Consider the following 23,172-nt stretch of genomic DNA (forward strand, 5'->3'; position numbering starts at 1 on the left):
TGGTCTCCCCAAAATGAATGGGAACACACTTTGCCGAAACAAACATCAAACTGCAAGCACTGAAACATCTCTGATAATACCTCTCTGAACAAGCTCAACATGGGAACATTTTGTAAACTGGTATAAATTATATGTAGCTTATTTTGGAATATTGCTATAAATTAACACTGCTTAAATAATTATTGCATTGAAGATCAATAAATGAAATCCTTAACATAGTCCAGTTTTTCTAAATTAAAAACACTTCCTATGAACAATTTTGGAACCAAATTCATGATATTCTTCTTGGCTGATCCAGGCACAGTCCAGGGCAGATGAGCTCGCCAAGGCAGCACCTCCACTCCACACTGTGAAGTCCCGATTTGCTGGACTTGTAACATGCACATGTCCCAATAGGTCTACAGGAACCATGGAAGAGATTTCTTTTTGTATTCTTGCTGGTAATCCAGTCAGCATCGTGTTTCCGCCTTTGGGAAAGCAAACAGATTTAGAATACCAACCTCCCCTCGCATAATTTATTCAGCAACTGTCCTTTGCCTTCACATCTCCGAACCCAAATTATACTGTGGCACTAGATGGCACAGTGGTGCAGCCGGTAGTGCTGCTTCCTCACAGCGCCAGAGATCCTGTTTCGATCCTGACATCAGGAGCTGCCTTTCTGAAGTTTGCACATTCTCCCCATGTCTGCATGGGTTTCCTCTAGGTGATTACGATTCCTCCCGCAGCCCAAAGACGTGCGAGTTTGTAGGTTAACTGGCCTCTGGAAAATTGCTCCTAGTGTGTAGGGAGTGGATGTGAAAGTGGGATAACATAGAACTAGTGTAAACATGTGATTGATAGAAGGCATTAACTCGGTGGGCCTGTTTCCATGCTGTATCTTTCAATCAACGTGTTTATTGAAATCTTGAAAACTGCATAAATTCTAGATTCTACCTGGCAGATCTAGCACTAAATGTCTGACAATTAGAAAATACTCCTTCCAGCTACTGTGGGAAAAAATAATGGGTCGTGTTCATAAGTGATAGGAGCAGAATTAGGCCATTTGGCCCATCAAGTCTACTCCACCATTCAATCCTGGCTGATCCATCTTTCCCCCTCAACCCCATTCTGCTCTTTCCCCATAACCCTTGACACCCGCACTAATCAATAATCTGTCAATCTCCGGCTTAAAAATACCCATTGACTTGCCCTTCACAGCCTTCTGTGGCAATGAATTCCACGGAATCATTACCTTCTGACTAAAGAAATTCCTCCTCCTCCTTTCTAAAGGTACATCCTTTTATTCTGACGCTATGGCCTCTGTTCCTAGACTCTCCCACTAGTGCAAACATCTTCTCCACATCCACTCTATCCAGGCCTTTTCACTATTTGGTAAGTTTCAATGAGGTCCCCCTCTCATCCTTCTTAATTCCAGTGAGTAGAGGCTCATTGCCATCAAATGTTGTTTAATTTTGAAAGAAGGATTGAAGCATAGAACACAAGGACTTGTATGGGAAGGAGCAGATGGAGACTGAATAAAAATTGGAACTGGAGAATACATGTACGTTAAAAAGGGAACCTCTGGCGCTGGAAATAAGTGCAGAGGGAAGACTGGGGAAAATGCAATAGATCGCAGTAGAATTAGACCATTCGGCCCATCAAGTCTACTCTGCCATTCAATCATGGCTGATCTATCTCTCCCTCCTAACCCCATTCTGCAGGGCAGAAGGTAGGTCAGAAGTTGACCTTATATCCAAACGGGACGAAGGTTTATTGACCTAATGCATTGATTTTATTTCCTTCTGTGCGAATACAAGCCCGATCAATGAATCGTTCTGGCACTATTGTTGAGGATTCTCCCTGCTCCAAGTGCGAGCCCTGGTCATTTTCAGCAGTGAGTGAGCAGCTGAAAGGAGGAGCAGTTCAGGAGATTTAAAAAGCACCATTAGTGTGAACTAGTGTGAAGAAAGATCTCGATCCGAAACATCACACATTCCTTTCTCCAGAGATGCTGCCTCTCCCACTGAGTTACCCCAGCTTTTTGTGTCTATCTACTGTATAACTGGGACGTTATTTTGATACATATTGACAGTCAATTTACCTGAAAGAATAATGTTTGCAAAAAAGGTTTTCCGTAAGTCCACATCACAGAGTATAATGGAGCGGAGAAGACTCTCGTGAATTCCATAGTGATCCCTTCCAATCACCTCAGGTTTGAACAAGACTTCTGGAGCCCTGGAATAGAGGGGCAGATGAAAATTATGAAGAATGTATGTGCATTTTAATTAGAAAGAATATTCATATAACATCTCAACAATTTGATCGTCTAGCATAGCATTAAAGAGTGTGAAATCCCCAATCTACGTTTTTCACGTTCCTTACCATGGAGGGCAGTGCGGGATGACTATTTTACATGATTGTGGAAACAAGGAACTCTTCTTCAGACCTCTCTATGGCTCTAGGACCATATTGTGGCCCAGACACTCTACCACAGCCAGGTGTGTTTTCTCAACACTTGCCTGCGTCGGCACCTCAGTCTTTAGAACGGTCTCGACCTGAAACGTCACCTATCCGTGTTCTCCAGAGATGCTGCCTGACCTGCTAAATTCCCTCAAGCACTTTGTCCTTTTCTATTTCACATGACTCTTTCACTTTACAGTTACCATCTACATTTATAGAAAGGCCGGAACGTGAGTTTATCTACGGCAGGAAAATGCCCAACCACAGCCCTGATCCTTTTATGTGTTTTTGGAGCCCACTACACTGCAGATTCCTGAAATTAGTGAACAGACAGACGATCAAATATTTAATGCACCAGAAACAGCAAGGAAATAAAGACAAAATCACTTTGCATCTCAGAACTGTTTATCGCTTAGCATTTTTATGTGAAAACATTTGGCAGATCTTTAGTTTATTTTAGAGATACAGCACGGAAATAGGCCCCTTGGCCCACTGAGTCCATGCTGACCAGCGACCCCTGTACACTAGCACTATCGTACACACTAGGGACAATTTACAATCTATACCCAAGCCAATTAACCTACAAACCTGTACATCTTTGGAGTGTGGGAGGAATCCAGAGCACCCAGGAAAAACCCATGCAGTCATGGGGAGAACGTACAAACTGCATACAGACAGCACCCGTAGTCAGGATCGAACCCGGGTCTCTGGCCTGCTATTGCCCCAAAGTTGCTGTCTCCTGCCCCTGTGACATTCTGCTTCTTCCATTATGGTGCTCTGTCTTTCTCCAGAAGCCTGGCTCCCAGCATTCCAATGTGGCCCAATGTGTGCCCAGTGCAGACACATGGCAGCAGTCTAGGAACTATGGGCACCTGGTGAGACTGTCAGTGCAATCCAGGCTCACATATCTAATATTCACATTACGCACAAGGTACGTAAAAATAATCAAATTAAAAATAATCTCACAATGTTTACATTCATAAAACTGAGAGGGCACAGCAAACATTACAAATCAAGTAAAATCATTGAAACTCACTCAAATATTAAAAATTACAACTTGTATATAGAGCAGGGTGGCACAATGGTTCAGCTGCTGCCTCAAAGCGCCAAGTACCTGGGTTCAATCCCAAACTCAGGCGAGTTTCCTCCCACATCCCCAAGACATGCGGGTTTATAGGTAAGATGTGCGGGTTTTAGATCAGAACATGGTCGGAGAGCCATAGTGGTATCCGGCTGATGTAAATTGCACCGTGTGTTGGGAGTGGATGCAAAAGTGGGATAACATAGAAGAGTGTGAACTAGGTGGAGGCATGGACTTGGTGGACTGAAAGGTCCTTTTTTATGCTGCATCTTTAAACTAAAACAGAACAGTACAGCACAGGAATTGACCCTTCGGCCCACAACGTCTATGCCGAATACAATATCAAATTAAACTAATGCCTTATGCCGCATTTATCCCTCCACATTCATGTGCCTATCTAAAAGTGTTTTAAACGCTCCTATTGCATCTGCTTCCACCACCAACCACCACCCCAGGCAATGTGTTCCAAGCATCCAAATAAAAATCAATCAAATCAAATAGCTTTTATTGTCATTCAAAATGAATTGAACGAAATTGTCGTTACCATGCAGTCACAAACAATAAAGAGCACAAGACACACAATTACAGTTTAACACAGACAACCATCACACTGATTCCTCCAGGCACACCCTCACTGTGATGGAAGGCAAAGAAAAGTCTTATCTCCTCCTCCCTTCCTCTCCCGCGCAGTCAGGCAGTCAAACTGCTGCCTCGAGGCGATTGAGGCTCCCGACTCCTGAAGCCCCCGCCGGGCGATGGAAGGTCCCAAGCCGAGCCGAGCAGACCGATGAAGGTCCTGAACCGCCACCGGGCGATGGAAGGTGCCGCGGCCGAGCCACGCAGGGCGAAGACGGGCCTGCGAGCGGGTCGATCGAGCCTCGTGATTCGGGGCGGTCGAAGCCGCTACGGCTGGAGCTCCCGAAAGCCGGTCGCCAGCCAGGGACCTGCGAGCTCCCGATGTTGCAGTCCACAGGGCCCGTGGCCGAAGCCTCCGAGATGGTAAGTCCAGGCCCTGCGACCGGAGCCTTCAAGGTCGATCCACCACTGTATGTGTAAAAAAAACCTGCAAAAAACTTGCCCTGCACATCTCCTTTAAACTTTGGTCCTCCTGACCTTGTAGCTTTGTTGTCTAGCCGCCTACATTTCCACCCTGGGAAATAGGTTTTGACCGACTGCCCATATCTGTTAATGATCTATAACTTACGGAATAGTGAAAGGCCTGGATAGAGTGAATGTGGAGATGACGTTTCCACTAGTGGGAGAGTCTAGGACAAGATGCCATAGTCCCAGAATAAAAGGACGTACCTTTAGAAAAGAGGTGAGGAGGAATTTCTTTAGTCAGAGGGTGGTGAATTCATTGCCACAGATGGCTGTAAGAGGCCAAGTCAATGGATATTTTGAAGGCGGACATTGACAGATTATTAATCAGTACGGGTGTCAGGGGTTCTGGGGAGAATGGGGTTGAGAGGGAATGATTGAATGGCAGGGTAGACTTGATGGGACGAATGGCTTAATTCTGCTCCAAGAAGTCCAGGAATATCCCACTGTATCCCTCTAACAGCCTTCCCTGTTGTCTGCCACTTCACCACTTCACCAATCTCTGCGTCATTCTCCTAGTAATCTACGTCTGCATTGGTGTGAAGAGAGACTGCTGACTTTGCACCAGGTTACTTTGTCACGGCTCAGGGGCATAATCCCCAGCTCAGGAGCCGATACATCTCCAACAGATCATGCTGTCCCATTAGACTCTACGAGTTGCCTGCCGGAGAAGCACTGGGGCAGGAGGCAGCAGCAGGATAGTAGGCGCCTCTTCTGATTTAGACCAACTTTAGTGCTGAACCCCAGGACCTACCCTTTTCTTATCTCCAGTTCACTCCCCTCCACATTAATTCAGGACACAAGAAGGGTCCCGACCTGAAACGTCACCCATCCTTTTTCGGGTGTCAGGGGTTATGGGGAGAAGGCAGGAGAATGGGGTTAGGAGGGAGAGATAGATCAGCCATGATTGAATGGCGGAATAGACTTGATGGGCCAAATGGCGTAAATCTGCTCCTATCACTTGCAAACTTTTTCTCCAGAGAGACTGCGTGACCCGCTGAGTTACTCCAACATTTTGTGTCCATCTTTGGTGTAAACCAGCAGCTGCAGTTCCTTCCTGCACTTACAAGGAATGCCTAGGCTAAGTCCCGGCATTACACTAGTATTGGGGATGAGGACTCACCCATTGGTCTTTCAACAATCTAATTGCAGTCTTCCAGATCATGAACGCAAACCGATTCATTGTCTCTGAACATTATACCACAGTGTACATCAAGGGCTGACCTAGACTGAGTATAAGGGTATACATGGGCCATTCGGCCCTTCGAGCCAGCACCGCCATTCAATATGATCATGGCTGATCATCCATAATCAGTACCCCGTTCCTGCTTTCTCCCCATATGCCTTGATTCCGCTAGTCCTAAGAGCTATATCTAACTCTCTCTTGAAAACATCCAGTCAATTATAGTATTCACAATTACAGTGAATTATAATATAGCTGAGCTTCAAAGCCTACTTTGAAACAAATAAAAAAAGCCTAACGCTTTGAGAATTGGGAAATAAAATTATTGTACAACTTAATCTTGTAATAAAAGCACTCACTTGTATTATGCACAGTAAAAATTTAAATTGAACTAGTAATTTCATCTATGGAAATGTTGCTCTTCATTTTATTCAAGAACATCCTTGGGCAAATTTATTATAAATTGTAAACAAATTGATTTTGATCTAAAATGCACCATTCAATCCAATACAAATGACTGAGCTTTGTTATGCAAAGATGCTCAAAAGGGTGAAGAGAGATGCAAAATAGTATTATTATGCATTACATGAGCAGGTGTGAACACAAAAGAACTTTAAGCAAATTCAAATTGGCAACCAAGCTTGAATTGAGACACCTGGTAGCAAAACAAGTCCATAAAGGTGTAAAGGAGGAAGAACGTATTCTCGATTCCCAGATGGAAAATTAGGTCAAAACGCCCAAGATTATTGCACCCTGAAGCTGAGGCTTTATGTTTTGTTTTTTTAGTTTAGAGATACAGCGCAGAAACAGGCCCTTCAGCCCACCAAGTCCGCACCGACCAGCGTTCCCCACACAGTAACACTATCCTGCACACACTATGGACAATTTACACTTATACTGAGCCTGGTGTCACAAAATGCTGGAGTAACTCAGCAGGTCAGGCAGCATCTAGGAGAGAGGGAATGGGCGACGTTTCGGGTCGAGACCCTTCTTCAGTCTGATGTGGATCAGTCATCAGTCTGAAGAAGGGTCTCGACCCGAAACCTCACCCATTCCCTCTCTCCTAGATGCTGCCTGACCTGCTGAGTTACTCCAGCATTTTGTGATACCTTCGATTTGTACCAGCATCTGCAGTTATTTTCCTACCCAACTTATACTGAGCCAATTAACCTACAAACCTGTACGTCTTTGGAATGTGGGAGGAAACCGAAGATCTTCGAGAAAACCCACGCAGTCACGGGAAGAATGTACAAACTCCGTACAGACAGCACCAATGGTTGGGATCAAATCCAGGTCTCTGGCGCTGTAAGGCAGCAACTCTATCGCTGTGCCACCGTTCCGCCCTTATAAGGTGCTGGTGAGACCTCATTTAGAGTATTGTGAGCGGTTTTGGGCCCCACATCCGAGGAAGGATGTGCTGGCATTGAAGGGTCCAGAGGAGATTTATGAGAATGATCCCAGGAATGAGTGAGTTAACATATGATGAGCGTTTGGTGGCACTGGGCCTCTACTCGCTGGAGTTTAGAAAGATATGGGGGGGGGGGGGGCCCATTGAAACTTACCGCATAGTGAAAGGCCTGGAGAGAATGATTGTGGAGAGGAAGTTTCCACTAGGGGGAGAGTCTAGGACCAGAGGCAATTGCCTCAGAATAAAAGGACGTTCCTTTAGGAAGGAGATGGATGAATTTCTTTAATCAGAGGGTGGGGACTCTGTGGAATTCATTGCCACAGAAGGCTGTGCAGGCCAAGTCAACGGATATTTTAAACGCAGATAGATAGATTCTTGATTAGTACGGGTGTCAGGGGTTATGGGTGACGGCAGGAGAATGGGGTTAAGAGGGAAAGATGGATCAGCCATGATTGAATGGCGGAGTAGATTTGATGGGTCGAATGGCCTAATTTTGCTCCTATCACTTATGAACCTCCCACACCCCCCATTTTCACACGAGTAATAGATAAGTTCATATTGGCAAAGATCAATATTTTAGATTTTTGATCAGCTGCCTAATAGAGAACATTGTGAGTGTAAACAAAGGCCTCAGCACCCATTTCAGACCAATTGGTGAACCTGGCTACAAGCAGGCAGACCTCAAGAAGTCTGGTGCATTTCACTCGAGATTCCAAAGGGATTGTTGCAAGTGAAACAATACAGTGCTACAAAAAGATAAATTCGACACTTTTAAAAAACAAGTTATTATTTAAAGCACTTGCAGCTTGCACAAAATGAGACCAAAGGATAATTCTGGCACTGCCCCATGCTTCCTATTTGGGTTGTGCTGCTTTACTGGATCTGAAATGTGCTTTCACCATTTTCGACGACCTTCTTGAATATCTTGATCTCCCTTTACAGGGGCTCCCCAGGTTACAGCTGACCTGGAGTAAGCAAATCCGACTTCTACACAAATTCTGCATTCAATTGTCAAAGCATATTTCATGCATAGGGCGGCACGGTGGCGCAGCGGTAGAGTTGCTGCCTTACAGCGAATGCAGCGCCGGAGACTCAGGTTTGATCCCGACTACGGGTGCTGTCTGCACGGAGTTTGTACGTTCTCCCCGTGACCTGCGTGTGTTTTCTCCCGAGATCTTCGGTTTCCTCCCACACTCCAAAGACGTACAGGTATGTAGGTTAATTGACTGGGTAAATGTAAAAAAAATTGTCCCTAGTGTGTGTAGGATAGTGTTAATGTGCGGGGATCGCTGGGCGGCACGGACTCAATAGACAATAGATGCAGGAGGAGGCCATTCGGTGGGCCGAAGGGCCTGTTTCCGCGCTGTATCTCTAAATCTAAATCTAAATCATAACAATGACAAGATAGACAAGACTATAATAACGTTTGCATGTTCGCATGCCAGCGTGGGTTTCCGCCCACATCCCAAAGACATGCGGGTTTGTAGATTAATTGGGTCCAGTAAATAGCCCCTGCAGTGTAGGGAATGGTTGCAAAAATGGGATAACACTAGTGTGAACAGGTGATTGATGGTCAGCATGGACTGGGTGGGCCAAAGGGCTTGTTTCTACGCTGCATCTCTAAACTAAACAAATTTAACGTCCCACTTATCATATCATATCATATCATATATATACAGCCGGAAACAGGCCTTTTCGGCCCTCCAAGTCCGTGCCGCCCAGTGATCCCCGCACATTAACACTATCCTACACCCACTAGGGACAATTTTTACATTTACCCAGCCAATTAACCTACATACCTGTACGTCTTTGGGCCTGTACTTAAGTGAAGTTGTCAAGTTATTGCACAAGGAAATTATTACAAAGTACAAGTTTAGATTGTCAGCAGATCAAAAGCTTGATATTTTCTTGTCTGCTACACATGAAAGATTCAGATGACAATAAATTGCTTATCACAATTCTCTGAAGCTTATCCAGATGCCCCCAAACAGCACCAACGCATTCACATTCATTGCTTTACCTGAACATCTCATCTCCCAGTGTGATGATCTGTCCATCTGGCAGGGTATAATGCAGCACTTGGACATGTTCTGGGCTGCCCAGCTCAGCTTCATAATCTTCAGCAACGTAACAGTGCTTCTCCTTGATATCTCGGACAATTTCCCGCTCTGCTGTGCTATTAAACGAATAGCCTCTTTCCTTCAATAGCTGCAAGATTTTTAAAAAAAGTTAATTAATTTAAAAAAAAATTGAAACAGGCCCTTCGGCCCACCAAGTTCACGGCAACCATTGATCACCCGTTCGCATTAGTTCTGTTGCCCCACTTTTCTCATCCACTCTTCTCATGCATTAGGGGCAATTTATAGAAGCCAATTAACCTGCAATGGCCATATGTCTATGGGTCATAAGGTCATAAAGTCATAAGGGATAGGTGTAGAATCAGGCCATTCGGCCCATCAAGTCTACTCAGACATTCAATCATGGCTGATCTATCTCTCCCTCTTAACCCCATTCTCCTGCCTTCTCCCCATAACCTCTGACACCCGTACTAATCAAGAATCTATCTCTGCCTTACAAATATCCACTGACCTGGCCTCCACAGCCTTCTGTGGCAAAGAATTCCACAGATTCACCACCCCCTAACGAAATAAATTTCTCCTCATCTCCTTCCTAAAAGAGCGTCCTTTAATTCTGAGGCTGTGACCTCTAGTCCTAGACTCTCCCACTAGTGGAACCATCCTCTCCACATCCACCTTATCCAAATCCTTTCACTATTCTGTATGTTTCAATGAGGCCCCCCTCATTCTTCTAAACTACAGCAAGTACAGGCCCTGTGCTGACAAACGCTCATCATCGGTTAACCTACTCATTCCTGGGATCATTCTTGTAAACCTCCTCTGGACCCTGTTCAGAGCCACCACATCCTCAGATATAGTGCCCAAAATTGCTCACAATATTCCAAATGCGGCCTTACCAGCTCCCTATAGAGCTTCAGCATTACATCCCTGATATGGGAGGAAACCAGAGCGCCCGGAGGAAACCCATGCAGTCATAGGGAGTACGTGCAAACTCCACACAGACAGCACCCGAGGTCAGCAGCTCTATCGCTGCACCATTCAGCACTCCGAATATCAGGCAGCACCAACAGAGCATGAAACAGTCAGCATTTGGAGTCTATGACCCTTCAGACCCACGTGCCAGTTGCTGCATGACCTGCCAAGTTCTTCCAGCAGTTGTTAAAAAAAATTGGAAAATATTTCTGCTCACAAAAACCTTTTGCTAAATTTGCTAGTTCCACCACAACAGTCCGAGGAAGGGTCCTGACCAGAAACATCACCTATCCATGTTTTCCAGAGATGCTGCCTGACCCGCTGATTTACTCTGAGGTCTGTCCATTTTTGTAAATCAGCATCTGCACTCCTGATGCACAGGTGTTTGTACGTTGGAGTTTGTTTGGGTCTGTACAGAGTTTGTACGTTCTCTCCGTGACAGGGTGGATTTTCTCCGGGTGCTCCGGTTTTCCCTCCACACCCCAGACATACAGGTTTGTACGTTAATTGGCTTCTGTAAATTGTCCCTACTGTACAGGATAATGCTGGTGTCCAAGGTGATCGCTGGCCAGAGTGGACTCAGTGGGCCGAAGTGCCTGTTTACACAGAAGGCAATGGAGGGCAATTCACTTGATGTTTTCAAAAGAGAGTTAGAAATAGCTCTTAGGGCTAACGGAACCAAGGGATATGGAGAGAAAGCAGGAACGGGGTACTGATTTTGGATGCTCAGCCATGATCATATTGAATGGCGGTGTTGGCTCGAAGGGCCTACTCTTGCACCTATTTTCTATGTTTCTACGCTGTATCCCTAAAGTGGGGCGGCACTGTGGTGCAGCGGTAGAGTTGCTGCCTTACAGCGAATGCAGCGCCGGAAACCTGGGTTCAATCCCGACTACGGACACTGTCTGTACGGAGTTTGTACACTCTCCCCGTGACCTGCGTGGGTTTGCTCCGGATCTTCGGTTTCCTCCCACACTCCAAAGACGTACAGGTTTGTAAGTTAATTGGCTTTGTAAATGTAAAAATTGTCCCTAGTGGGTGTAGGATAGTGTTAGTGTGCGGGGATCGCTGGTTGGCGCGGACCTGGTGGGCCAAAAGGGCCTGTTTCCGTGCTGTATCTCTAAAAAAAATGTTTTTTTTAATAAAAAATAAATAAAAAAGTCTAAAGGTGTAAACAAGTTGTGGAGCCAGAATTTGAATAACCCGAGTCTAATTTCCAATGCAGTTTCTCTTGATGCCAATGATATCAGAGGGCTGTACAGAGGTCCTCCAGAGGCAGCTGTGCAGGCTCTCAGTGTAAATCTATATGGCATGGCCACTGACATTTCTGTGACACAGAAGCAACACTAGCCCAGCATTTCACAGTATCGTCAAACCATCTTAGTTACAGAGACAGAGTGAAACAGTGTGGAAACAGGCCCTTCAGCCCAACATACATACACCGACTAACATGTCCCAGCTACCACTAGTCCCACCTGCCTATGTTTGGTCCATATCCCTCCAAACCTGTCCTATCCATGTACCTGTCTAACGGTTTGTTAAATGTTGGGATAGTCCATGCCTCAACTACCTCCTCTGGCAGCTCGTTCCATACACCTACCACCCTTTGTGTGAAACAGTTACCCCTCAGATTCCTATTAAATCTTCTCCCCTTGACCTTAAACCTATATCTGATCCTCGATTCACCTACTCTGGGCAAGAGACTCTGTGCATCCACCCAATCTAATCCTCTCGTGATTTTCTTCATCTTCAGGGTAGACTTTAAAGATGCAGCGCCAAAACAGGCCTTTCGATCCACCGAGTCCGCGCAGACCAGCGATGACCCCGAATACTGGCACTACGCACGAGGGACAATTTTTACAACTTACAGAAGCCAATTAACCTACAAACAAAACGCTTTTTGGTGTTTAGGAGGAAACCAGAGCAAATCCACGTGGTCACAGGGAGAACGTACAAATTCCATACAGACAGCATCCATAGTCAGGATTGAACCTGGGTCTCTGGCTCTGTGAGACAGCAACTCTACTGCTGTGCCACCCCACATAGCGCCAAACACTTCTCCCATTCACAACTTTATAAAAACAACTGCATAATAACAATGCCTTCAAAATGTAGCAATTGATTGCCTGGGATTTAATTTCTGAGTGTTTGAATGAATGAACGAATGATACTTTGTCACATGTGACGTCACAGTGAAATTCTTTGTTTTGCATACAATACACAAAGTATGCAGAGTACAGGGCGCCAACAAGGTTAAATAAGACAACTTCCAAAACTCACAAATAAAAACTGCTGATTCTGGAATAAAAACAGAGAGGGCAGGAAATACTCTGCAGATCAGGCAGCATCTGCGGAGAAGGAGACAGAGCTGTGTTTCAGATCGATGACCATTTGATAGAGTTAGCCTAAGCTGCTGAAACTTTCCAGCACACAGGCACTCCGCGACCTTATGCTAGCACTACGTTCCACAAACCTTTAAGCAAGTCAGAATCACTTTAAAACTAGGTAGAAACAAAGAACCACAGATGCTGGTTAATGGACAAAACCTCAGAGTGCTGGAGGAAATCCGTGAGTCAGGCAGCATCTCTGGAGAACATGGAGACATGACGTTACAGGTCACGACTCTTCTTCAGACTGATTCAATCTGCAGAGCTTTGTGTGGTTTCACCTTAAAACTAGGTGCTGATGGTGCTGGACTGCACCAGCGAGCCTTTCTTCACCGGCTGCCGCACCATCCGTTTGTCACAGCTGTTGTCGTGGCTCACGTTGTAGCCCCTAGCTAGGCCTTGGGTGATAAACCTTCATAAGTCTTCATAAAACTCCCCCCCCCCCCCCCCCCCCCCCCCCCCGATGACTGTGCTCATGCCCAATCTGTTCGTTCTCACGTGAAGATCTCACCTACCTTTTTCAGATGCTCTGTGAGATCACGTCCAGCCAGATTTAAGCGTTGGATGGCGTGTGGGAGGCTGTAACCTTGATACACCGGCACAGTGTGTGTCACTCCATCTCCAGAGTCCAGGATTATACCTGTCGGTTATAAAGCAGAGAGTGTATCAATCTTGCAGCAGTACTATTGAAAATACTAGGTACTCTACAAGACATTGAGTCTGAAGAAGGGTCCCGACCTAAAACATCACCCATCCTTTTTCTCCACATGCTGCCTGTCCCACTGACTTACTCCAACATTTTGTGTCTATCTTTGGTATAAACCAGCATCTGCAGTTCCTGCAAGCACAGTTACTTTATAACATTGGCTATTTCTCTGCAACGGTTTCTTTACTCTTTATCACACTTGGACTCGGAGCCATACTGTATGGAAACAGGACCCTTGTCTCAACTCGTCCATTCCGACCAAGAAGCCCCATCTAAGCTGCATTTGGCCCCTATGCCTCTACGTACTATGTTTACATATCTTCAGACTCCAGGGTCTGAAGAAAGATCCCGACCTAAAACATCACCCATCCGTGTTTCTCCAGAGATGCTGCCTGACCCGCTGAGTTACCCAAGCACTTTGTGTCCATCTTTGGTATAAACCAGCACCTGCAGTTTCTTTCTACATGTTTACATACTCTGTCGGGCTGCTGCAAGTAAGAATTACATTGTTCCGTTTCGGGACATATGTCGATAAAACACTCTTGACTGGCGATAAGAAAAGGAGTGACACATCCTATCTCCAAAATGCACAATGAGAGGAAGCACTCTGGAATACCTGTTGAAGGTATCACAAAATGCTGGAGTAACTCAGCGGGTCAGGCAGCATCTCAGGAGAGAAGGAATGGGTGACGCTTCGGGCCGAGACCCTTCTTCAGTCTGAAGAAGTCTGAAGAAGGGTCTCGACCCGAAGCGTCACCCATTCCTTCTCTCCTGAGATGCTGCCTGACCCGCTGAGTTACTCCAGCATTTTGTGATACCTTCGGTCTGTACCAGCATGTGCAGTTATTTTCCCACTAGAATACCTGTAGTTCGTCCGCTGGAATAAAGTGCTAAAACAGCTTGCATTGCCACATAGGAAAAAGGCACGTTGAAGACTTCAAACATAATTTCAACCATCCGCTCCCGGTTCCTGTGTGGGTTCAGGGCTGCCTCGGTCATGAGGATTGGGTGTTCTTTTGGGTCAACATGGAGTTGTTGATGAAACGTGTGATGCCAGATCTGAAATAAGCGGATTATATTTTTAATCCTTCGTTTCAATTGAACCATATTCTTCAAATAAGCCGACAAGACGATCCCTTTTAAACACCATTTATACCTCACGCTGCCTCGGAAGGTCCAGCAGCATAATCAAGTACGAGTCACACCCTGACCACTCCCCCTTCTCCCCTCTCCCATCGGGTAAAAGGTATAGAAGAGTGAAAATGCACACCTCCAGATTCAGGAACAGTTGTTATCAGGCAACTGAATCATCCTACCAACAACTAGAAAGCAGTCCTGAACTAATACCTACCTCATTGGTGACTCCGAGACTATTTTTGCTCAGATTTTACTGGATTTACCTTGCACTAACGTTTAGGAAAAGAAAACTGCAGATGCTGGTTTAAATCGAAGGGTAGACACAAAATGCTGGAGTAACTCAGCGGGTCAGGCAGCATCTCGGAAGAGAAGGAATGGGTGACGTTTCGGGTCAAGACCCTTCTTCCAACTGATGTCAGGGGAAGGCGTGGGACAAAGATAGGATGTAGTCAGAGACAGGAAGACTAGTGCGAGAACTGGGAAGGGGGAGGGGATAGAGAGGGGAAGCAGGGACTACCTGAAGTTAGAGAAGTTAATGTTTATACCGCTGGGGTGTAAACTGCCCAAACGAAATATGAGATGCTGTTCCTCCAATTTGCGCTGGGCCTCACTCTGACAATGGAGGAGGCCCAGGACAGAAAGGTCAGATCGGGAATGGGAGGGGGAGTTGAATTGCTGAGCCACCGGGAGATCAGGTTGGTTGAGACGGACTGAGCGGAGGTGTTGAACGAAACGATCGCTGAGCCTTCGCTTGGTCACGCCGATGTTGAGAAATTGACATCTGGAACAGCGGATACAATAGATGAGGTTGGAGGAAGTGCAGGTGAACCTCTGGCTCACCTGGAAAGACTGTTAGGGTCCTTGGATGGAGTCGAGGGGGGAGGTAAAGGGACAGGTGGTGCATTCATTGTTCCAGCTTCAGCTCACAGCTGGTTTTATTGACAATAAAGTAATTATACAAAGTGATAAAGCTTAGTTAATAAAAGTAACTATGTAGACTTTTTAATAAAATGGCTCACTGACGGACAATAAACGCCAACTTTGCTAATCAATGAATAACAGCTGTTTAAATTCAGTGGAGGAGCAAATGGATCATAAGCATAAAAAGAGGGAGAGTCTTGCCTTGATTCCAGATGATGAGAGAAAAAAAATCACAAACCAAATGTTTGCTTACACTATTAGATCAGAGGCAGATAGGAACTGCTGCTGTCAGGAAGGCACCTTAATCGGCATAGATAGGTTGAGCTAAAGGGCCTGTTTCCATCCTGTACACCACTACAATTCTATAGGAAAACAATCCCCCTCTAGATCTTCACATGCATGAATTCTAAACAATTGTCATCCCTTTTAAAATTAAATACCCATATCAATGTAGCAAGACGTAACACTTCAAATGTTTGTTTTTAGTTTTTGGTATTAGTTTTGGAGATACAGCGCAGAAACAGGCCCTTTGGCCCACCGAGTCCACATGGACCCCTGTACATTAACGCTACCTTATGCACACTAGGGACATGCTTTACATTTATACCAAGCCAATTAACCTATAAACCTGTACGTCTTTGGAGTGTGGGAGGAAACCGAAGGTCTCGGAGAAAACTCATGCAGTTCACGGGAGAACATAAAACTCCGTACAGATAAGCACCCGTAGATAGGATCGACCCTGGGTCTCTGCCGCTGTAAGGCAGTAGCTGTGCCCATTTGTGTCACATGAAATGTCTTCATTCATCCACTTCCAGCAGAGACGCATGGGTAAAACTCAATTCTATTTGCTAATCTTACCTATCCCAGTTACTAAATGACTTAATTCAACATCATTACCTTAATACACAATCAGGTAGGCGTCTGCATGACATGTTTTGGAGAAATACCTTTGCACTAAATGTTATACCGTTTATCCTTTATCTGTGCACTTTGGATGTCTTGATTGTTTTCAGGTACGGTCTTTAAAATTATTAAGGGATTGGACATACTAGATGCAGGAAACATGTTCCCGATGTTGGGGGAGTCCAGAACCAGAGGCCAAAGCTTAAGAATAAGGGGTGGGCCATTTAGAACTGAGATGAGGAAAATCTTTTTCACCCAGAGAGTTGTGAATTTGTGGAATTCTCTGCCTCAGAAGGCAGTGGAGGCTGATTCACTAGATGCATTCAAAAGAGAGTTAGATAGAGCTCCTAGGGATAGTGGAATCAACGGATATGGGGAGAAGGCAGGAACGGGGTACTGATTGTGGATAATTGAATGGCAGTGCTGGCTCGATGGGCCAAATGGCCTATTCCTGTACCTATTTTCCATGTTTCTATGTTTATTTTACTGGATGGCATGCAAACACAAGCCTTTCACATATACCTCGGTGCATAGTTTCGTTTATTGGCACGTGTCAGGAGGTGCAATGAAAAGCTTTCATTGTGTGTCAACCAGTCAGTGGAAAGACTATACATTATTACAATCAAGCCACCCACAGCAAACAGATACATGATAAAGGGAATTAACGTGCAAGATGAAGTCCAGTAAAGTCCGATTAAAGATAGTCTGAGGGGCTCCACTGAGTTAGATAGTAGTTCAGGACTGCTCTCTGGTTGTTGATAGGATGGTTCCGTTGCCCAATAACAGTTGGGAAAAAAACCTGGAATCACGTGGTAATAATAAACTAAAGTAAAATGGTATAATCCATAGAAACATAGAAAATAGGTGCAGGAGGAGGCCATTCGAGCCAGAATCGCCATTCATTGTGATCGTGGCTGATTGTCCCTAATCAATAACCCGTGCCTGCCTTCTCCCCATATCCCTTGATTCCACTAGCCCCTAGAGCTCTATCTAACTCTCTCTTAAATCCATCCAGTGATTTGGCTTCCACTGCCCTCTGTGGCAGAGAATTCCACAAATTCACAACTCTCTGGGTGAAAAAGTTTTTTCTCATGACGTAAGAGCTCAGAAACAGAGGGTGCAAGTCCGGTATACCTGTTCTATTTCGTCCCAGTCGGTTACAATTCCATGCTCCAATGGGTAATGCAGGGAGAGAACTCCTCGCATATGCTGAGCAGAATGGCCAATGTAAACATCCTGCTGATTCCTCCCAATGTACACATTCTGGAAGAAAACAAACATTTCTCACGCAGTTTAACGGACTGCTTTGTCATTCCGTCTGCCTTCCAATCAATCCCCCCCACCCCCTTCACCTGTATCCACCTATCACTTGCCAGACTTTGTCCCACCCCTGCCTCTCTTTACCAGCTCCCCCCCCCCCCCCCGAATACAATCAATCTGAAGAAGGGTCCCGACCCAAAACGTCACCCCTCCTTTTCCTCTGCAGATGCAGCCCGACCTATTCTTGCTATTGAGGGCGTGCAGCGTAGGTTTACTAGGTTAATTCCCGGAATGGCTGGACTATCATATGTTGAAAGACTGGAGCGACTAGGCTTGTATACACTGGAATTTAGAAGGATGAGAGGAGATCTTATCGAAACGTATATGATTATTAAGGGGTTGGGCACGTTAGAGGCAGGAAAGATGTTCCCAATGTTGGGGGAGTCCAGAACCAGGGGCCACAGTTTAAGAATAAGGGGTAGGCCATTTAGAACTGATATGAGGAAAAACTTTTTCAGTCAGAGAGTTGTGAATCTGTGGAATTCTCTGCCTCAGAAGGCAGTGGAGGCCAATTCTCTGAATGCATTCAAGAGAGAGCTAGATAGAGCTCTTAAGGATAGCGGAGTCAGGGGGTATGGAGAGAAGGCAGGAACGGGGTACAGATTGAGAATGATCAGCCATGATCCCATTGAATGGCGGTGCTGGCTCAAAGGGCCGAATGGCCTCCTCCTGCACCTATTGTCTATTGACCTGCCGAGTTCCTCCAGCACTTTTTGTCAGTGCTGTTAAACTGCCATTTTCAGCTACTACTTGTAGATTGAGCATACTCATCTAGTGTGAACAGGTGATCGATGGTGGACGTGGAAGCAGATAACATTAACCTAGTGTGAACGGGTGATCGATGGTTGACGTGGTCTCAGTGAGCTGAAGGGCCTGTTTCCATGCTGTTTCTTGAAACTAAACCTGTTAATTGTTGCACCACGGAGCCTTGCCTGCCAGCTACTCACACTTGGGAAGCGATTTTGAAAAATGATCTGCAGCGCAGTAATTGATTAATTAATTGTCCCAGGGCATAAAGGTGATCGGGCAAGAAGAGGAATGTCGGTACACTGAACGATTCAGGGGCTCGCCTGGATCTGGCGCCGCTCCATAGGACCTAATGCGTTGAACGGACTTGGAAAAGGTGCTGAATCTGGCGATTCGATAAGAATTTCACTATGTTTTGCACACATGATAATAAAGCACGATTGAACTATTGAAATTCAGGATGGAAACCGGCCCTTCAGCCCACCAAGACCATGCCACCCATTGATCACTCGTTCACACTAGGTTAATGTTATCTGCTTTCTCATCCACCTCCGATACACTCGAGGAAATTTACAGAGGCCAATTAACCTACAAACCTGCACGTCTTTGGGATGCAGGAGGAAACAGCACCTGGAGGAAACCCACGCGGTCACAGGGAGAACTTGCATACTCCACACAGACAATACCCGAGTTCAGGATCAAACCTGGGTCTCTGGTGCTGTGAGGCAGCAATTCTACCAGCTGTGGCTTTGTGCCACCCTATTATATTATGCAATCTTCAACATAAAAACGGATGGCATTTGTTGTGAAGTCTGATCCTGTATAAAGTCTCTCACTTTCAGAAGTTGATCACAAAACAGTTGTTTTACGATTAGATTGCTGCCTCGCCGTGACCAGGCTGTCAGCAACATTTACCTCGTACTTGGGTCGTCCGACTAACGTGGGGAATATGGTTGTTGGCAGTTCCTGATCGGCAAAGCCAGCTTTCATCAGGCCCGAACCAGTGTCCAATACGATTGGCGTTTCATATTCACAGACCCGCTGGTGGCAGAAAATGAACAGCTGTTAACAATCTGTACGTGTCGGTTGTGGACGCACCACCGAGAGAAGAAAGAGGGGGAGGGGGAAGGGGGGGGGGATGGGGGAAGGGAGGGGGGACAACCATCGGGACTATATTGCAGATGGGCACAAAATGCTGGAGTAACTCAGCGGGACAGGCAGCATCTCTAGTGGGAAGGAATGGGTGCCGTTTCGGGTCGAGACCCTTCTTCGGACTGTTGTCAGGGGAGTGGGCAGTGCATAGGTAAGGGGGTGTATAGGTAAGGAAGTGTAAGGTGTGAAAACAGGTCCAAGGGAATGGAGATCAAGGAAAATGTAGAGTAGATCATTGCTAGTTGGGAGTAGTGAACAAAGCAAACAGAGATAAAATGTCGGCGGAGACAGTACGACTGGTTGGAGAACTGGGAAGGGGGAGGGGATGGAGCGAGAGAGCAAGGGCTACTTGAAGTTAGATTGAATGAAGTACAGTTGGGGTCCATTGCAGGTGTGGGTGAGTGAAGCCCAGTGCCGACTATAATGGGACTATATTGCATTTTAAAAAATATATAAAGGGACTATATTGTATACTTTTTGTAACTTTGTTGGCACCCCAGACATGGTGACACTGCATACTAGTGTATTATATGCAAAACAAAGAATTTCACTGTACCAAGTACAGGTGACGTGTATCAATCAATCAACTTTCCCAAACCCATGCAGGTATCCGTGCTTTTAAATCAGACTTTGCCAAATTATAGACGGGTGACCTATCAAAGTTCCATCGATTTCAGGATTCACATTGTTAACAGACAATGGAGATGAGTTTGGTAGCAATAAAGTTTATGGGATTGAACAGGGAGACCAACTGATACAATAACCAAATACAGAGGTCCTAAAATGTCACCCTAGCCAAGCTGCTTTGTGTGCTGCTCACCAAGGTGGATCTGCAATCACACATTACAATCACTCCACTCTTTTAAATCTCTACTCCAACAGCAAAATTTCTTACTTTAACTCCTTATCACTGGACTTTATCTTGCACTAAATGTTATGCACTTCCTCATGTATCCCTTTCTCATGTATCTTACACTGTGGACGGCTCGATTGTAATCATGCATAGTCTTTCCGCTGACTGGTTAGCATGCAACAAAAGCTTTTCACGGTACCCCGATACGCATGACAATAACTTAAACTCAACTCATTTCAGGTTCAATAAAACATGGTCGAGAGTCGTGCCCCGAAGATGATTTTAGCTTTCAGGGTCAGTAACTATAGGTTTTGAGTGGGACAAAAATGCAAGGTTTGATGATGGTGAAAGTCTCATGAAATTCACTGGGGGAAAAAGTGGTTCTTGATGTTGCCACAGATGCTGCCTGATACGCTGTGTTACTCCAGAATTTTAGTGTTTTAGTACAAAACTAGACCAAGTGGACCAGTTAGGTCCAAACCTCTCCTGCATTGGGGCAGCACCCAATGCTCGCCGCCTCCCCCTTCCCCTTCCCCCCCGCCCCTCCCCTCTCCTCCTCCCTGCTCCCCTCCCCCCCTTCATCACCCTCGACACCCCTTATCCTTCCTCCTCCCCCCTCTCTCCCTCCACCCCACTCCCCCCCCCCCCCCCCCTCCCTCGGAGATAGATTTAAACTTTAAAATGTGAATGACTTAAAAAATATAACACCGATTTCAATAAAACCTCTTCCATTAGCACCAAAGGGATGACGGTGAGTAAGGTGGGCCTAAAATTGTCGCACTATCGTGTACCGTTTGGCTGTAGTTCAGGAACGAACAAACAAACAAACAAGAGTTTTAGTGTATAGATATATAGATAAGAGCTATGTGCCTCTATGTCAAAGTCTAATTAAACTCCCACAATTCGCCTTTAGGAGAGGAAATCAACACGTCCTATCCAGTCTAGTCTATGTGGGAGTCCAGATCCAGACCAACATGTTGGATTCTTAACTGTCCCTTGAAATATGGGATGGGTAATAAATCCTGGCCTCAACACCAACCCTTCAGTCTGAAGAAGGGTCCCAACCCAAAACATTGTCAGTCTGGAGAAGGGTCTCGACCCTGGAAACGTGACCTATTCCCTTTCTACCTTTTCTCCAGAGATGCTGCCTGACCCACTGAGTTACTCCAGCACTTGTGTTTTATTCCAGATTCTGAGAGTCCACATTCTGAATCCACAAAAGTCAAATCACAACCTTTTCAAATAAATATATTTTGTTACCTTGATCACAGATGCTTGAAAGGCGTATGTATTCACTGCTGAATTAAATGTCACAGACACTCTTGCACGGCAATCTTCAAATATACGATGCGCGTCTTGATTTGGAAAACCGTGCAAATGGCTTGAATCATCTTCCTCCACATGTACAGAACCTTCCTGAGCGTCAGTATTTCTGAATTCATCACAATGCAGTATTTCAGGTATGCAACACTCTCCTGTTTCTAAGCTGCTGCTGCAAATTGCACTGGCTTCCCGTTTTTGTTCATTACATAAAATAATGTGTTGTTCGTCACATTTATCTTCATCACACACATCTCCATTTAACACTAATTTGGAGTCTGTTCCCCAAGAACACGCTTTGCTGTTCTCAGAGGAGTCAAGTAAAGAACTCGCTTCAGCTACGGAATTATCTACCTTGCAATCTGCCCGCTCGATCTTTACGTTTACCGAGCTGTCGGAGGGGCTGGTAGGATGTGTATCCTTATTGGTGTCTTGTGATTTATGTTTGTTCCTGATTTGGAGACTGGCATTAGATTTGTGTCGAGCACCAGCCACCAGAGGCACTTGTGGTTTGGGCTCCTTTGAAGCAGAGCAGGTTTCCACAGATGCAGAAACCTCAGCAGGCTCAGCACTTTTTCCGAAAGGACTGGTCCCTTCTAGGTGACTTTTGGTTTGGCACTGTTTCATGGTTTTTCTGGGTTTGGGCACGGGAACTCTTTGCTGGTCCTTCTCACCGCGTTTTGCCACAACGGCATCTCCAGGGCAACTCTGAGGAGTTGCACGAGCTGGAAGCTTTTCTACTTTGACAGCAACATTAGTCCGCAGTGCTGGTTTGGGCTCCTCTTTGCTTTTCAGAGTGGAGTCTCTTCGGTTTTTGCGCTCCGCTCTATAGTTTTCATCACTTTTAATGATTTCATTCAATTGGGCGGACTGTGCAAGAGTTCCCTTTCTGTCGACTCCAAGTAGCGGTGCACTGTTTTGCTCAGCGCCGCCCTCTGCTGGATGAAAACAGACGGTCTCGGCATCGACACTGTCCACTCCCTTGCACTCATCTGTCAACGCAAAGCATTCGTGGCTATCAATGCTTGGCCAATTCTCCACACATGCTTCTTCTGAGACTCCACTATTAAACTGATGTTCCATTTTATCTGATGGTGTACAGGTTTCACTGCGCAATGAGGGAATAAATATTTGCTCATCGACTGTGCATGATGAATTCTTTTCAACAATATTATTCATAGTCAGACCAAGACCTTGGTCCTGCACGCAACTATTTTTGGATTGAACAGTTCTGGTGGCTTTTTTTGTGCCGTGACCAATATTGAGTTTGACCAGAGATCGCTTGTGGTAAGCAGGGACCTGATTTGATTTTGAGTTGGTCACGCATAGTTTGCTTTTATCATTAGGCTTTAAATTCCTTCCTACCGACTGAAAAGAGCTTTTACCGTCAATCACTGGATTGGGTTTTAAACGAGTTGTCTCCTCACATGCTGAAGACCTCGCTGCGTGTCTCTTCGGATTATCACA

At 45.6% G+C, this 23,172-nt stretch overlaps 1 protein-coding gene across 1 annotated transcript; it reads right to left on the reverse strand.

The window, feature by feature from the left end:
- Positions 1-234: 234 nt before the first annotated feature.
- Positions 235-21,767, reverse strand: LOC144593760 (actin, cytoplasmic 2). The gene is made up of 8 exons (XM_078399815.1): positions 21,646-21,767; positions 19,296-19,421; positions 17,448-17,576; positions 14,216-14,411; positions 13,162-13,286; positions 9,230-9,417; positions 2,081-2,214; positions 235-467 (listed from the first exon to the last, which is right to left on the reverse strand). The coding sequence occupies exons 2-8, from the start codon at positions 19,368-19,370 to the stop codon at positions 235-237; spliced, it is 1,080 nt and encodes a 359-aa protein (XP_078255941.1). The 5' UTR covers positions 19,371-19,421; positions 21,646-21,767.
- Positions 21,768-23,172: the final 1,405 nt, after the last annotated feature.

The sequence above is a fragment of the Rhinoraja longicauda genome, chromosome 5, assembly GCF_053455715.1.
Source record: "Rhinoraja longicauda isolate Sanriku21f chromosome 5, sRhiLon1.1, whole genome shotgun sequence".
Lineage (NCBI taxonomy): Eukaryota > Metazoa > Chordata > Chondrichthyes > Rajiformes > Arhynchobatidae > Rhinoraja > Rhinoraja longicauda.

Excerpts from the sequence above, each read along its gene's own strand:
- LOC144593760 (XM_078399815.1), bottom strand. The coding sequence starts at position 19,370 with ATGAAAGCTGGCTTTGCCGATCAGGAACTGCCAACAACCATATTCCCC. Across the intron at positions 9,418-13,161 it reads TCACAGAGCATCTGAAAAAG|CTATTGAAGGAAAGAGGCTA; the intron begins GTAGGTGAGATC and ends AAAATCTTGCAG. Across the intron at positions 468-2,080 it reads TGCAAACATTATTCTTTCAG|GCGGAAACACGATGCTGACT; the intron begins GTAAATTGACTG and ends GCTTTCCCAAAG.